The sequence below is a fragment of the Cydia splendana genome, chromosome 5, assembly GCF_910591565.1.
Source record: "Cydia splendana chromosome 5, ilCydSple1.2, whole genome shotgun sequence".
NCBI lineage: Eukaryota > Metazoa > Arthropoda > Insecta > Lepidoptera > Tortricidae > Cydia > Cydia splendana.
The window spans coordinates 6,968,300-6,985,890 of record NC_085964.1 but is presented as its reverse complement, the minus strand read 5'-3'; the positions used below and the strand labels follow the sequence as shown (position 1 = coordinate 6,985,890).

General features: G+C 40.7%; 2 protein-coding genes across 2 annotated transcripts in view; one reads left to right on the top strand and one right to left on the bottom strand.

The window, feature by feature from the left end:
- The window catches only part of LOC134790564 (mitoguardin), a 98,547-nt gene that overhangs the window by 46,719 nt on the left and 34,237 nt on the right, over window positions 1–17,591 (bottom strand). The window lies entirely within an intron of this gene.
- LOC134790566 (protein unzipped) overlaps window positions 1–17,591 on the top strand; it is a 48,849-nt gene that overhangs the window by 28,042 nt on the left and 3,216 nt on the right. The window contains exon 3 of the mRNA XM_063761414.1: window positions 17,358–17,571. Coding sequence (XP_063617484.1) covers window positions 17,367–17,571 — 205 coding nt within the window. The 5' untranslated portion in view covers window positions 17,358–17,366. The remainder of the gene's footprint in view (window positions 1–17,357; window positions 17,572–17,591) is intronic.

Genomic DNA, 17,591 nt, shown 5'->3' with positions numbered 1-17,591 from the left:
AAATCAGCATAATGATTCTATCGATACAATTATTTTCGCATGTACAATGTACCGGCATAGTAACGGTCCACAAATGCTTTTTAGTCATCATCATCATCATTTCAGCCTATATACGTCCCACTGCTGGGCACAGGCCTCCTCTCATGCGCGAGAGGGCTTGGGCTATGTCCCCACGCTAGCCCAATGCGGATTGGGGACTTCACATACACCTTTGAATTTCTTCGCAGATGTATGCAGGTTTCCTCACGATGTTTTCCTTCACCGAAAAGCTAGTGGTAAATATCAAATGATATTTCGTACATAAGTTTCGAAAAACTCATTGGTACTAGCCAGGATTTGAAGTTTGAACCCGCGACCTCCGGATTGAAAGTCAGACGTCATATCCACTCGGCCACCACTGCTCACCTTATCTGCTGCTTTTTAGTACATCCTTTTTATTAGCTAAATACAAATGTCACTTTAAGAAACAATGGCGAATGAACTTATTTAATATTTTAGGCACCCACGACGCAAGTATGATAAAAAAGATCACTGGAATGGTTTACGGTGCAAAATAGCACTATAAACATGTTTCATTGGTTACTTTTATAATTCCAAATTGCGACATAAACGTTGCAGACAGCACTATTTTAGTACTAAAGAGCGTTTCTCGTCACTTTTACATTTCAACCATAGAGCTGATTTATCACCGTGAGAGCCTTTATGTAATGTTTATAGAATAAATCAGTGATAAAACTAGGGCCTATCTGGGGTTTTGTAAACGTTTACAACACCATTTTCAATGAACCACGCCATGAATGTACAAGAAGGGCTACAGTACGGGAGGAATGGCGACGGATTGTGAAGCTTGCCACCGGCCCTGACATGACGACCACGACCACTCTGACAAGAGTGTGACGACAAAGAAGAAGACAACACCATTATAGTGCTAATCATGAACACTAATTAGCACGCTCCAAAACGTTCTCAGGACTTTTATAGTACCAAATTTTGTTACTTGGGCTGCTACGCCAATAAAAAAAGCGTACGCGGGGCAAGCATACAGGTGCGAGCGAGTGCGCGACGCGCAATGCCCGGCTGGCAATAGCTCTCCCGCGTTACCGCTTCATGTGCACCGCTTTTTATTTCGCATTAGCATTAATTTTCAGCAAATTAGTACTGGTGGGAAAAAATCCGAAAAACCGGTTTTTTCTTTTCAAAATCCGAATTTTAAAACGGATTTTTAAACGCTCCGAAATCCGGATTTTTGAACTTCGAATAATCCGGATTGCAATCACTAACTACAATGATGGATTAAACATTCTTGATCCTTCGCGAAGCATATTGAAATCAACCATAACAACACTAACTGTACTTAACTTTTAAAGTTCTAAAACTGTTATTTGGCAAGTACGAAAATACTAAATGCAGTGCAAATGTACATAGGGGCTGTTCATAAATTACGTCATCTATTTTTGACGATTTTTGACCCCCCCCCCCCCCCCCCCTCAAATCATCCAAAAATCAAGCTTCGGATGAATCTGTTTCCTCCTACGTTATGTTACCATCATCCGATCTCCAGACCCCCCCCCCCCCCACTCCTCCCATTTGAAACGACGTAATTTATGAATAGCCCCATACTCGTACTTATGAAGGTATATTACTCGAAAGAAATTATAGGTACCTACTCGCTTATTTACATGTTTCGTCATTGCATTTGGTACCTATAGGTTGTAAAGTTTGTATCAACGAGGGTTTAAAAACGAACTGGTACTGAGGATCTGATGATGATTAAGGTGGTCACGGATACCAATCAACCATGTAGTAACATGATTAGGCTCGTTTGATTCGTCTCAACAAGATCTTTGACACTGAAGATACACAGGGTATGATGATGGAGCTGGAAGGTGGCCACGGGTACCAGTCTATCATGTAACTAACAACTTCGTGTTTGGGCTCGTTTGATTCGTCTCAACAAGATCTTTGACACAAGACAGTACTCAGGGTCTCATGATGGAGCTGGAAGGTACCATTACCAATCAACCATGCAACTAAACCACATCGTGTTTAGGATCGTTTGATTCGTCTCAACAAGATCTTTGACACTAGGTGATACTCAGAGTCTGATGATGGAGCTGGAAGGTGGTCACCGGTACCAATCAACCATGCAACTAAACCACTTCGTGTTTAGGCTCGTTTTATTCGTTTCAACAAGATCTTTGACACAAGATAGTACTCAGGGTCTGATGTTGGAGCCGGAAGGTGGTCACCGGTACCAATCAACCATGCAAGTAAACCACTTCGTGTTTAGGCACGTTTTATTCATCTCAACAAGATCTTTGACACAAGGTAGTACTCAGGGTCTGATGATGGAGCGCGAAGGTGGCGACGGGTACCTGTCTATCAGCTCCATCATCAGACCCTGAGTAGTATCTTGTGTCAAACATCTTATTGCGACGAATCAAACGAGCCCAAACACGAAGTGGTTCAGTTACATGGTAGACTGGTACCCGTGGCCACAGTCCAGCTCCATCATCAGACCCTGAGTACTAACTTGTGTCAAAGATCTTGTTGCGACGAATCGAACGAAGCCAAATACGAAGTGGTGTAGTTGCATGGTTGATTGGTACCGGTGACCACCTTCCGGATCCATCATCATACCCTCAGTACTACCTTGTGTCAAAGATCTTGTTGCGACAAATCAAACGAGCCCAAACACGAAGTGGTTCAGTTACATGGTAGACTGGTACCCGTGGCCACAGTCCAGCTCCATCATCAGACCCTGAGTACTAACTTGTGTCAAAGATCTTGTTGCGACGAATCGAACGAAGCCAAACACGAAGTGGTTTAGTTGCATGGTTGATTGGTACCGGTCACCACCTTCCGGATCCATCATCAGACCCTCAGTACTACCTTGTGTCAAAGATCTTGTTGCGACAAATCAAACGAGCCCAAACACGAAGTGGTTCAGTTACATGGTAGACTGGTACCCGTGGCCACCTTCCAGCTCCATCATCAGATCCTGAGTACTATCTTGTGTCCAAGGTCTTGTTGAGACGAATCAAACGAGCCTAAACACGAAGTGGTTTAGTTGCATGGTTGATTAGTACCGGTGACCACCTTCCGGCTCCAACATCAGACCCTGAGTACTATCTTGTGTCAAAGATCTTATAGAAACGAATAAAACGAGCCTAAACACGAAGTGGTTTAGTGGCATGGTTGATTGGTACCGGTGACCACCTGCCGGCTCCATCATCAGACCCTGAGTACTATCTTGTGTCAAAGATCTTGTTGAGACGAATCAAACGAGCCTAAACACGAAGTGGTTTAGTTGCATGGTTGATTGGTACCGGTGACCACCTTCCGGCTCCATCATCAGACCCTAAGTATTATCTTGTGCCAAAGATCTTGTTGAGACGAATCAAACGAGCCCAAACACGAAGTGGTTTAGTTGCATGGTTGATTGGTACCGGTGACCACCTTCCGGCTCCATCATCAGACCCTGAGTACTATCTTAAGTCAAAGATCTTGTTGAGCCGAATCAAACGAGCCCAAACACGAAGTGGTTTAGTTGCATGGTTGATTGGTACCGGTGACCACCTTCCGGCTCCATCATCAGACCCTGAATACTATCTTGTGTCAAAGATCTTGTTGAGATGAATAAAACGAGCCTAAACACGAAGTGGTTTAGTTGCATGGTTGATTGGTACCGGTGACCACCTTCCGGCTCCATCATCAGACCCTGAGTACTATCTTGAGTCAAATAAATACATATAGAATGTCAGGTCGTTTCAAATATTTTTAATCCTGTCCGGTAGTTTATTAAACTGTACCATTATAAATTATAATACTATAAAAACAGTGCTAGGATCAAAGTCTCTCGTTGCGGTTTACACGCACACAGTATAGCGTTTTACACGGCGCCCGCCGCACACAATGATAAAAAACCTCGTCGTCGCCGTTGAAAATGTGCGGAGCCGACCGACACACGTCCTGCCTCTACAAGCTCTGCCGCGGCACTGAGCTGGCGCAGCGCGCGTCATCGGTAATATAGAGTAGTTTTCAAAAAATTGCCAAAAAATTATAGTAGAATTTCATAAACACTAATGTATACCAACAGTATAAGCAAACGTTGCAGATTGCTTGAGTATGAAAATGACTTCGATATTAAGTAGATTTCCGTAGGAATTGACACTTGATTCGGAGAGAAAATCGAGTTCGTTTTACTTTGATTTTCTCTTTCTCAAAGGTATGTAGGAAAAATATAGTTTGATATGCCTAAAGTACAGGGTATTAGTAATACAAAATAGCCAGGTTTAGCAGAGTAAAATTCTCAACATTTCCAAATAAGAGCTCGCCATTCAGTGCTTCACGGGGTTTTTCGGAAACGACCATCAGAAAAAAAATCATTACTAATTTAATAAGTCCTTTTTCTAATATTTACAACGATATTTATAAAGATAAGAAGACGCTTTTACTGGAACAAGTACTCATTGTTTCTAATAATGAGCGCAAAGTCCTGAATTTCGTCGACTAGTATCATCAATTTTGCATTATTTCGACTTTTCTTGTAAGAGCGCTCTTAACATCTCATGCAACCAATGGCAGAAACTGGCCGAAGACCGACCCGTGTGGCGTCGTGCTATTCACGATGGTCAATCCAAGCACGACGATGCCTGGTTTTCCTCATTAAAAGAAAAACGCATGAGGCGCCACGAGCAGGCCTCCAACCCCCGCCCACCTGGGGGAGCATACACCTGCCGCGTGTGTGGCCGAGGGATCCTCTCTCGTATAGGGCTTTACAGCCACGAACGCAAGTGTCGTAACCAGGATGCTGCTTAAAACATCTGACACAGATGATAAAGGCCTGTTATTATGTTAGAATGATTCGTTGCCAACAAAGTGTTTGTATAAACTTATAAAGAGTCAGTGAGCACTGAGCAATAATTAGTTGATTGTATTGTCAAGCAAGTTGATGAGCGCTAGTTGAAAGAAGAGATCCGCCACAAAGTCAGCCCGCATCCTATTGTTTTAAGAGCTTTGAAGGCTCAAGTACATGAATGGCGTGTTCAGTGGTACTCAGTTGTGACTCAGTCACATATTCACAAGAGATATTATTGTTTCAACTATAAGTACGGAGCTAGAGTAGTTCGACTCCTAGATTAGTAACAACCATGTGTAAGCAGAGTTTAAGAACCACTGGTGATCCTCTCGAAAGGCTTCATGAATCCGTTGCTCGGTCAATGTCTGTTTCTCTTGTGTAAACAATACACACACATCCACAACTGAATAGGGCCAATTATTATTTTTTCTTTATCCAATCAACAAGTATATATGCCACCGCTTTTCATTCATTCAGCAAAGTGTTTCTTTATTAAGGTAGAGAGTACCAACTATGCATATTTCATTTATATTCTGACACATATGTAATAAACAAAATCGAAGCATACCGACAGACTCAAGGAATATACCGAGAATACTTACAGGTACACAAAGTCTCATCTTTGGGAAAGCCTATACAATACTTATCAACATTTCAAAATATAATATGATTGACACGAAAGATCGTGGAGTTGAAAATTAGGAGACTCAGCTAAGTATAGTAAGTATGCGTATTATTAGCTACTCCAACCAAAAAGGCAAATAAACGTGATAATTTAATAATCGCGAAGGCTAATGCGATGGTATTTGTAAACAAATGTCCAAGTTAAAATGAAGGACAAAAGTGCAAATCCACTTACCGAGAATGTAGGTTGATAGCATAAAGCACAGTCGGTCGTCTCGGGTTATGGTCTTCACGCATGAGGCGATTCCCACGCTATCAGCTGCTGCACGCGCCGCTGCGCGCGCGCACCGGCGCGAGGCCGCCTCGTCACCAGGGCTGGTATTCCAGGCACTTAAATGAACCAGCATCGCGTGTTCTCTGAGCACACATAGTTGTAATGGATTTCGAGCTCACAGTTTTATTGGTTTCCTCGAACCACTGGCTTGCCTACGCTGGTTAGGTGTGAATACAATGCCTGGCGCCGACTGATAACACCGGAACTATGACTCCATATTGAATATGCATTTAATATTAGCCTGCGATCTGAATTTAGACACGTCAGGCCATTAAAATGTCTGTAGTAAACGTGAAACCGATTTGCGTAGTAGTATTCCGCGTGGGTTACGACTTTGGAAAGGCCAGACTGTTCAAACGTGTTGGCACGTTTCGAATGCAACATAATCCGTGAAAGACGTTGCAGTTGCTATCAACAAGAGCCATCGCACAGTGCTCCACTTCATAGAAAGTCGCTGTATGCAATCGTGATTCAACACCGTTATACGGTCTTGCTTCGGCACCATCCCTTAACACGCGAGGGTATTTGTTCCTACTAAAATAGTAGTTCTTACACCTTGTCGCTTGAACTAGTCGCGCGCTCATTGCTTGTCTTGCTGAGTTCGGAAGTCATTCCCATCTTCCAACTTAGTTATTATGGTTTTATTGTTTCTATAGTTTGAAGTTGAGAGTTCACTCTATTTCAATAGCGGGATCTAAACGAAGACCTCCTGCTACTGTTTTGCGCTGCGCGCGATGGTTCGACTAATGTCGTTTGTTATCCGTAATACAGAAGTCAATTTGTCACAACATGAGCACAGTAGCCGCGGACTATGATAGAGATGATTTATTGACAGTTACAATACGTGAGCGTCGAGAGAAGCGACTAACGGCCGGCGCCCGCAACAGGGGAGCAATTTGCGCACTCACAAAAACTACCGGTAATCCGGAGTTCCTATTACCTACACCAGCGGTTCTCAATCTTTTTTTTGACGGAACCCTTTTGAAAAGCGAAATACTTGATGGAACCCTACAATAAAACAATAGCTTTTAGAAGTGTGTTTTTTGCATAGTAAAATTTTTCGAGGCGACTTAAGCATAGTGTTCTAAATTCTTGCGGAACCCCTGCAGGGGTGTCGCGCAACCCTAGGGTTCCGCGGAACACACTTAGAGAATGGCTGACCTACACGATGTACTTAGTCACACGTTGCATTAGTAATTTTTTATTAGTTTTTGCTATCATCATATAAAATATAGTTTCTGCCATTTCCTGTTGTCTGTTGTCTTCACACTATCTATTTTTTGTAGTAGGTTTTGATGTGTTTGGTTTTGAGGTAAGTATATATGTTTTTCAGATGGTTAGACCTGTCTGTGACTCGATTTTCACCAGGCTCTTATTTTTAGACCATAGCTACTGGTACATAAATACTGACCTAAATACTGGTTATTTGAGAGATGCATGTCATTGCCTTTTGTGTGCACAAAAACAAAAGCCAATTTGCTTAATAATGTATGATGAAAAGAATCTAATTTCCGTCGTCTCCGTTAGTAATTCGGTAGTCTTACAGTTATCCCGTGCTTCATCGCTGCTAGACTTTGTTGATTCACAAGTAAAACAACCAGATTCAGAATGTCGTTGAAACATTGTTGCAGTTGAAATATGTGGGACTTTATACTTATCTGGATCAGAACTTTGAGAGCATTCAATAGCTTTATTTTGGTGAGCTCTTCGACTAGACAATGGGATATACAGTGTATCAAGCGAGAAAGCTGGCACGTGCATCATTAGCTTTTGAGATGAGGTGGCAACTGATAGCGATGCTATTACGGCGATAATTGCCTCAGGGCGCCATTCCAAAAGCTACGTGATCAGGGGTGTGTTGAAAGATCAGATAGCTATGATTGCGCGTAGTTGTTATGGAGGGTCACAGTAAGTTGGTTCTCTTGCCGTCGCTCGTGCAAGCAAAGAAAACTTAATTACATCCTAGCTTAAGCAGCCTGCTTTACGCTTCACGCCTCACGCTCGTCCGTAGCAAGCCGCTAATACAATTATGTTCCCAAAAGGTGTTACACGATATCCTGAGTTAATTTTTTTGATTTTTGTAGAATTTAGCAGACACTGTAGACAGTGCAACTTTTAAGTTCGAACATAAGAAAACAAACTATCGGTCTGGACCTGGAGGTTAAGAGCGCTCTTACAAGAAAAGTCGAAATAATGCAAAATTGATGATACTAGTCGACGAAATTCAGGACTTTGCGCTCATTATTAGAAACAATGAGTACTTGTTCCAGTAAAAGCGTCTTCTTATCTTTATAAATATCGTTGTAAATATTAGAAAAAGGACTTATTAAATTATTAATGATTTTTTTTCTGATGGTCGTTTCCGAAAAACCCCGTGAAGCACTGAATGGCGAGCTCTTATTTGGAAATGTTGAGTATTTTACTCTGCTAAACCTGGCTATTTTGTATTACTAATACCCTGTACTTTAGGCATATCAAACTATATTTTTCCTACATACCTTTGAGAAAGAGAAAATCAAAGTAAAACGAACTCGATTTTCTCTCCGAAACAAGTGTCAATTCCTACGAAAATCTACTTAATATCGAAGTCATTTTCATACTCAAGCAATCTGCAACGTTTGCTTATACTGTTGGTATACATTAGTGTTTATGAAATTCTACTATAATTTTTTGGCAATTTTTTGAAAACTACTCTATATTACCGATGACGCGCGCTGCGCCAGCTCAGTGCCGCGGCAGAGCTTGTAGAGGCAGGACGTGTGTCGGTCGGCTCCGCACATTTTCAACGGCGACGACGAGGTTTTTTATCATTGTGTGCGGCGGGCGCCGTGTAAAACGCTATACTGTGTGCGTGTAAACCGCAACGAGAGACTTTGATCCTAGCACTGTTTTTATAGTTTTATAATGGTACAGTTTAATAAACTACCGGACAGGATTAAAAATATTTGAAACGACCTGACATTCTATATGTATTTATTTGACTCAAGATAGTACTCAGGGTCTGATGATGGAGCCGGAAGGTGGTCACCGGTACCAATCAACCATGCAACTAAACCACTTCGTGTTTAGGCTCGTTTTATTCATCTCAACAAGATCTTTGACACAAGATAGTACTCAGGGTCTGATGATGGAGCCGGAAGGTGGTCACCGGTACCAATCAACCATGCAACTAAACCACTTCGTGTTTGGGCTCGTTTGATTCGGCTCAACAAGATCTTTGACTTAAGATAGTACTCAGGGTCTGATGATGGAGCCGGAAGGTGGTCACCAGTACCAATCAACAATGCAACTAAACCACTTCGTGTTTAGGCTCGTTTTATTCGTCTCAACAAGATCTTTGACTTAAGATAGTACTCAGGGTCTGATGATGGAGCCGGAAGGTGGTCACCGGTACCAATCAACCATGCAACTAAACCACTTCGTGTTTGGGCTCGTTTGATTCGTCTCAACAAGATCTTTGGCACAAGATAATACTCAGGGTCTGATGATGGAGCCGGAAGGTGGTCACCGGTACCAATCAACCATGCAACTAAACCACTTCGTGTTTAGGCTCGTTTGATTCGTCTCAACAAGATCTTTGACACAAGATAGTACTCAGGGTCTGATGATGGAGCCGGCAGGTGGTCACCGGTACCAATCAACCATGCCACTAAACCACTTCGTGTTTAGGCTCGTTTTATTCGTTTCTATAAGATCTTTGACACAAGATAGTACTCAGGGTCTGATGTTGGAGCCGGAAGGTGGTCACCGGTACCAATCAACCATGCAACTAAACCACTTCGTGTTTAGGCTCGTTTGATTCGTCTCAACAAGACCTTGGACACAAGATAGTACTCAGGATCTGATGATGGAGCTGGAAGGTGGCCACGGGTACCAGTCTACCATGTAACTGAACCATTTCGTGTTTGGGCTCGTTTGATTTGTCGCAACAAGATCTTTGACACAAGGTAGTACTGAGGGTCTGATGATGGATCCGGAAGGTGGTGACCGGTACCAATCAACCATGCAACTAAACCACTTCGTGTTTGGCTTCGTTCGATTTGTCGCAACAAGATGTTTGACACAAGGTAGTACTGAGGGTCTGATGATGGATCCGGAAGGTGGTCACCGGTACCAATCAACCATGCAACTAAACCACTTCGTGTTTGGCTTCGTTCGATTCGTCGCAACAAGATCTTTGACACAAGTTAGTACTCAGAGTCTGATGATGGAGCTGGACTGTGGCCACGGGTACCAGTCTACCATGTAACTGAACTACTTCGTGTTTGGGCTCGTTTGATTCGTCGCAATAAGATGTTTGACACAAGATACTACTCAGGGTCTGATGATGGAGCTGATGATGATAGACAGGTACCCGTCGCCACCTTCGCGCTCCATCATCAGACCCTGAGTACTACCTTGTGTCAAAGATCTTGTTGAGATGAATAAAACGTGCCTAAACACGAAGTGGTTTAGTTGCATGGTTGATTGGTACCGGTGACCACCTTCCGGCTCCAACATCAGACCCTGAGTACTATCTTGTGTCAAAGATCTTGTTGAAACGAATAAAACGAGCCTAAACACGAAGTGGTTTAGTTGCATGGTTGATTGATACCGGTGACCACCTTCCAGCTCCATCATCAGACTCTGAGTATCACCTAGTGTCAAAGATCTTGTTGAGACGAATCAAACGAGCCCAAACACGAAGTTGTTTAGTTACATGATAGACTGGTACCCGTGGCCACCTTCCAGCTCCATCATCAGACCCTGTGTATCTTCAGTGTCAAAGATCTTGTTGAGACGAATCAAACGAGCCTAATCATGTTACTACATGGTTGATTGGTATCCGTGACCACCTTAATCATCATCAGATCCTCAGTACCAGTTCGTTTTTAAACCCTCGTTGATACAAACTTTACAACCTATAGGTACCAAATGCAATGACGAAACATGTAAATAAGCGAGTAGGTACTTACAATTTCTTTCGAGTAATATACCTTCATAAGTACGAGTATGGGGCTATTCATAAATTACGTCGTTTCAAATGGGAGGAGTGGGGGGGGGGGGGGTCTGGACATCGGATGATGGTAACATGACGTAGGAGGAAACAGATTCATCCGAAGCTTGATTTTTGGATGATTTGAGGGGTGGGGAAGGTCAAAAATCGTCAAAAATAGATGACGTAATTTATGAACAGCCCCTATGTACATTTGCACTGCATTTAGTATTTTCGTACTTACCAAATAACAGTTTTAGAACTTTAAAAGTTAAGTACAGTTAGTGTTGTTATGGTTGATTTCAATATGCTTCGCGAAGGATCAAGAATGTTTAATCCATCATTGTAGAAGGCGAGTGTGGTAGAAGGGATCGGCATACTGAGCTCGCACGGCCTGCCGCAGCGCGTAAAATACCTAAACTCGCTCAACGCCGAAATGTAATAGCGCTCTTAAGGTGATCGAAATGTAGGTACTTATGTATCATCCTATCATTGCATCACGTAGCAAAGTCTCCGCTCGAGTTTAACGACTAGTTAACAATGTTATAGAAAATCGAACCATGAACAATTTAAGCCGTTGTAACGGAGTTGTAAAACTGCAAGATTAGATAAAGCGTCACGTTTTCAGAGTGTGAAATCGGTAAGCACTTTGCCACTATAAAGCTAGGTGGTAAATGCCCTGGTTAAAAGCACTTGTGGTTGATGGCGCCGCAGCTGGCAAATAACAGCGGTCTGAACTGGGGTCAAAAATAACAGTCCGTACGTTCATCATGTTCTAACGGTACTGATGCAGACGTTTAGACAGATTAAATCTTTTAAGCTGTTATTCTCAGATAACCCAGTATAACTGAGAGCTCTGACTGTAAACAGATTTGATGAGTCTCGAAATCTTCTTACACTTGTTCGCCAAGGCGAATAAAGCCTACTCTTGAAAGATGGGAATACTAGTCCAGACCTTGTATCTTACGGCGATTACGAAATATTCATTATTAAATAAACACGAGAAGGCTATTAACCTACATTTGTGTAAGATATAATATAAAGTAATTAGAATATAACGTAATTCAATTAGTCGCGTACTGAGTCACTAGGGAGTGTCGTCGTATTAGCACTAAAAGGATATTTTGTAGGTACTATAGTTAGGTACAGACATGAAACTGGGTTAAAAGCGTATCGCTGTTACGGCTTAGGATCACAACACACACTAGCGAATTTATTTATTGCAGCAAGGTGTGTTCTTTTAACCTAAAAAAATAGGCTGACGTGTAACTTAAAGTAAAGTACTTAGTTCATTTTTGACTATCACTTCAAATATGATACCACCGGGACTTCCACCGGGACCAAAGTCTCCTTTTTTATTTTAACACTAACACTGTGAAATCACACAGAAACTTTGGTATTTATAATATTAGTATAGATAATAAGAACATAACTTAATTATTCCCATTGTTGTCAGCAAGGGTTTCCCCTCCGGCCTTATCCATATGTATAACAATTGAGACTAATCCGATCAAGTATTATGGATTGAATGTAGACTTGTAGAGCAGTCGGGGCAATAGGATTACAGTGCAAGCAATTGCTCGCGAGCGGCTTTACGTCCTTACAATAATAGTCTTATGCTGAGGCGATTGAATCTTACAGGCTTACACTATCTTTAGGCAGCTCATCTCGTTGTCCATGTTAAACGTTGTGTGATTCACGACATTTAATAGGTACGTGTACGCAAATCTGTGTTAAATTTACTATTCATTATTTGCAGTATCACCTATTTAAATAGGTACTTTTACTATTGAATCTCTCAGGGTTACATTATTTTTATCTTAGCGCTGCTCATCTAATTGTCCATGTTAAACGGTTTCAAGATAAGAGCACTAAACTTGCAAATCTAATCTATAAACTTATTTATATATACTCGTATTATTCACTGCATACATGTACCATAATCTCGTGTCGTTTATTTGTAGTAACATTATCGATACTATTTACTTGTAATTTCGAAAGCAAAATTGTAGTTTTTGTATGAATTTAAACGGAACGTAAAATTAATTTAATTGACTGTTTCTATACATATAAAAATGAAAAGTCCTGCTTAGTGCTTGACTATATCAATTCCTAGGCAACTTAGGATATAATGTTAATAAGAATACCTACTTAAGCTACTACTAATTAGCTGATCACAATTACTAGCTCTAATAAAGCTTCTGATTCAAACTCTGTAGGTATAACAAAAAAATACCTGCGAACTCTTATTTTTATAGGTATACTTAAATCATTTATAGGACCTACCTATAGTAAACAGCGTCATGATAAATGGCATAAGCATAATGCCACAGGCAGCGGCAGCGCCGGAGTCGGAACTAAAGATAAGGCCAACAAAACTGTCATCTCGTGTGTCAAGTCCCGCAATAATGACGCACATAAATCACAACTACACACTGCCACAGCACACCTCAGTCTTTCTTAGTAATCACACAATGATGGACCAAATCTTTCTGGTTCCCACGACGTGCCATAACTTAAAGTAAAATAAGTATTGATCGTCAATTCTTTCATTATTTTTCCTAAACTTTAAAATTCAAAGTAATAAAGCCAACATGCCAATTGCTTGCGTCGTAGCGAAATAAACGGTAATGTATCTCTAATTCTCTATCACTCTTAAATATTAGTGCGACAGAGAGGCATTAGGGTTTCGTTCGCTACGGCGCAAGCAAATGGCATCTTGAATAGGCCTACATTGTTCGTTCAAATAAATTTTTGTTACTTATATTTATTGTTATAAACCTCAATTTATCCTCTTCACTTCGTCAAAAGTTCAATAATCGCACTGCGACAAATTGGTTATTAATTTAAAAGGGGGGAAATTATAAATGAGAAATGCGACGGCCCCTTCGGAACTCGGAAATTGAAATTTATCTGTGGTTCGTCATTGAGGTGGACCGTTGTCTGCAGATGAAAGAAAGACAGGGCAATATGACGTTATCGTATAGATAATGGCGATAGCAGTAGGTATAGGTAAAAAAAAGTCAGAGCATTAAGACTAGAGCAAAAAGTTTGATACCTTTTGATTACTTATTAAAAACAGATGCTTTTCTTACTCGTAAATTACACACTTAGATAACAAAATATGATTGACAAAACATTTGATTAAATATATCTTTTCCAATGGCACTAAATGTAACCAAGGGCAATTAGTGCTTTATGTGTGTACTCGTAATGCAGTTATTTTTAGCTGTCCATTGTCCATGCAATACAACCCTGGACAAGGTAGATAGACATAAATGTTTATTGCTTACCGCAACATTAAATAGGTAGTCATATTGTTACTATTGTTACTGAATATTTTATGAGCACTTCACGTAAGAATACCTATTATCATCAATTTAATATGTTTTTGTAAAGGGTATATAGTTATATACCTAGTACATATATACCTACTTTATTACGGTGCGATTTAACACCAGGATTTTTAAATGGAAGCAACCCTTTTAGGTCCAAAATACTTTTTACCACTGTACCATCTGAGGTAGTACTCGTGGCGCGAATATTGTTCTATTGGGAGAAGACTAGCAGGGAAACGCAGACAACACATTTCCTTGTTTTATCTCAAGTGTTGTCTCCCCTCGTGGATCGAGAGCTAGGGGTGTTGCCATCGCTTACCGAGCGCAGCTAACCAAAAGATCAAGCCAACCACTATAAAGTGCGTCGTAAGATTATGGATAGTTGTTGTTGTTATGGATAACAAGTTCATTGTTATTACGTTGCTTCCTATCATTTGGTTTCCCTTGGTTCATCATATCATCCCTTTATCGCCCACTGCTGAGTGCTGAGCATAGGCCTCTCTCCTAGTACGCCATTTGTCCCGGTCCTGAGCTAATCTTATCCAGAAGTGACCCGCAATTTTCCGGATGTCGTCCACCCAACGAGCCAACGGATGCCAGGCGCTTCTTTCATCCGAAAGCGGCCACCATTCTGTTAACATTTTAGTCCACCTGCCATCACTCTGCCATCTCTGGTTTCCCTCGGTTAGGGTAGCAATAGGAATATGCCTAGACAAGAGGAGTCAGGAATTGTGTCGAGACATATGGGGCGCTTTGAGCGCGCGATGTACTTCGCCGCTATTGTAAAAGTTAACAATTTGGTCTGTAAGTGTTATCGCTGCTAATTTCTCGGGGGAAATTCCGGTTTAATTTTGATCATAATAGAAGGGGTCAGCGTCTAGCCGAATGGAACACTCAACAATATGACAAACCTGTAATATGGGGTGTCTTTGTTGAGTTCTGAAATTAATTACTAACACTAGGTAATACGTAAATTCGAAGGAATTACTTTTTTTTCTTCATTTCTATATAAATTCATAAATAATATTATCCAAAATACAATCAGTGTTCAAAGAATGTAACATTGGGATTGGGAAAGACCAGACAATTGGTACGTCAATGACTAGACCAATAAGCGAACTCATGAGAACAAGAGCATGAAGTTAGTTTACCCTCTCTTGCCAAGATCTTATCAACTGAAAATAAACTAATATCTGCAACTACCTACTCGTATCTCGTATCGGAAATATGGGTTATAGGCGTATAAGAATACAAAGTAATATGCGCGTTAAAATTGTTAGTGTGCCCGAAAGAATCCCCTTTGAATGAAATGCTAAATCCAGTTTCCCACCAAGCGCCCGCAACGGAATAAGGTAATCGATTGTGTTAGGTGTCGTATTGGCGAACACAGAATACCGGCTCGGATACGGAGCGTGCTCCCATACAATGGGATTTGTTCTCGACGCGTCGGAATGCGGTCAAAAATACAGCCTTTTATTCCGTTGTTGCTCAAAAATGCTTTAAAACGACCAAATATGAGTTTTAAAGGAAAGTATACACGAACATAAACATATGTATTATGGTTTGGCGTAATATACCTAAACCTAAAATGCTCTATACCTAAACAAGATCATAATGGTTGAGTGTTACTATTCATAAATGTGTAGATACTTAGATGCGGATAGCATATTTCTTTGACGTGATATTGTTCAAAAATACTTTTAATACAGCCAATTATGACTTATGAACCTGCCTATAAGTCATATTTGACTGTATTTAGATAAGGAAAGTATATTTCTTTGCCACGATAGCTTTTGACCTTAGACGCGACCCAGTAATGATATCTAATATTTTTCACTGTAAATTCAGCATTCATATTAATAAAATTGACGTTTGATAGTAGAATTATATTGTTTTTGTAAATAAATGCAGCACATGATTAGGTTAGCCTAAGCATGTATCTGCCAAGAAATGTATAGGTATTAGATATTAATAAAGCTTTGTTCGCCAATGAATACCTACACAAGTTTTTTTTAAATAATGTGTGTAAGAAATTAAAATTGTCTTGTACCAATGAAATAGAAGTTCCAATATGCGAGTACTGTGCAATGGCGGCTGGGGACGCATTGATAGTCTTTATCTGTAAACCCATATATCAAATTTGATCAAATGAAGAACGGTGCGTCCGGATTTGTGTCGGACCTAATGGGCCGTGTCAAATTCCAATTGAACTTATTAAATTCAATTTGTTGCAACACTGATGGGTGAATAATCGTTCGGACAGGCGATGGATTAAAAAATCAGTTATAAAAATACTTACTGAACAAAACTTTAACTTACTATGCCTTACAGTAATTACGTCGACTTACCTGTAAATAGAGAAAAAGTATTAGTAAACCAAACACGAATACAAAACGAGTCAATGTACAAAAATAGTCATAAAAAGTATCCAAAGTAGGTATCTAAAATAGGAATAGAAAGGCAAACGGGCGGTACTGTGAATTGTGAAATAGTAACGAAAAAGAAAGGTAAACAGAAACAGACAATTTTCAACCTGCAGCGTACTATTGATTGGTTTAGGCGCCTCTCAGTCCGCGCCTGGCTGCCCACTGTACGCCACCCACATTATTATTGTAGGTGGTTGCCAATTCCTTGACATTGGCAATGAGAAACACTAAGTCCTTCAATGCTAAGCACTATCAAGTTCATTGTTTCGTAAATAATATAAATTCATTAAGCAAAGCATATTTAATCCCAATTGCTTTAACAAACCAGTATTTCACTCTTGATACTGCCAATATTCAATTTGATAAAAATGTAGGTACATTTTGTGCATAAAAGCGTTATGGAGAGTAGGATGGTATAGCTTCTACGATTTTGGCTCACGGCTCGGTAACTGCGTCAACTAAATTGTGTTAGGGTGCGATCGACATAAAATGAAACACTGTGTGTCGCGTTGCGAACGTGAAATAACGTACCTAACTTCATATCTAATGCTTCGATAATATGTGACGTCCCACGGGTAAAGGTACCTTATGGCGGTTGGCGCTTACGCTATTATTAACGCCGCTCCAATATTATTGCGGCGCTATGCGACGTAAGCGCCAGCCGCCATAAGGTACCTTTTATCATGGAACGTCACATATGTTTATTTTTTGATTTTCCAATATGGTAAAACATATTTTCGATAATCCAGAAATACTATAAATTTGGACTAAATAAAGATCACCATTATTTTTGTTACAGATTTTCACAATGAAGAATAAGAACAGGTTCTGCATGGGGTCCTGGTTAGTGGCGCTGATGGCCATGTTGGCGGTACCCACCTTGGCCGACGATGGCATGGCCGGGATATACAAGACTCAGTTTAATACAGTGACCACCTCGAGCACACTCAAGTGGGCGAATCTAAAGAAGGAGAATATGGAGAACTACGTTGTCGGAGCAAAAACAGACGATGGTAATAAGATATTTGTTTTC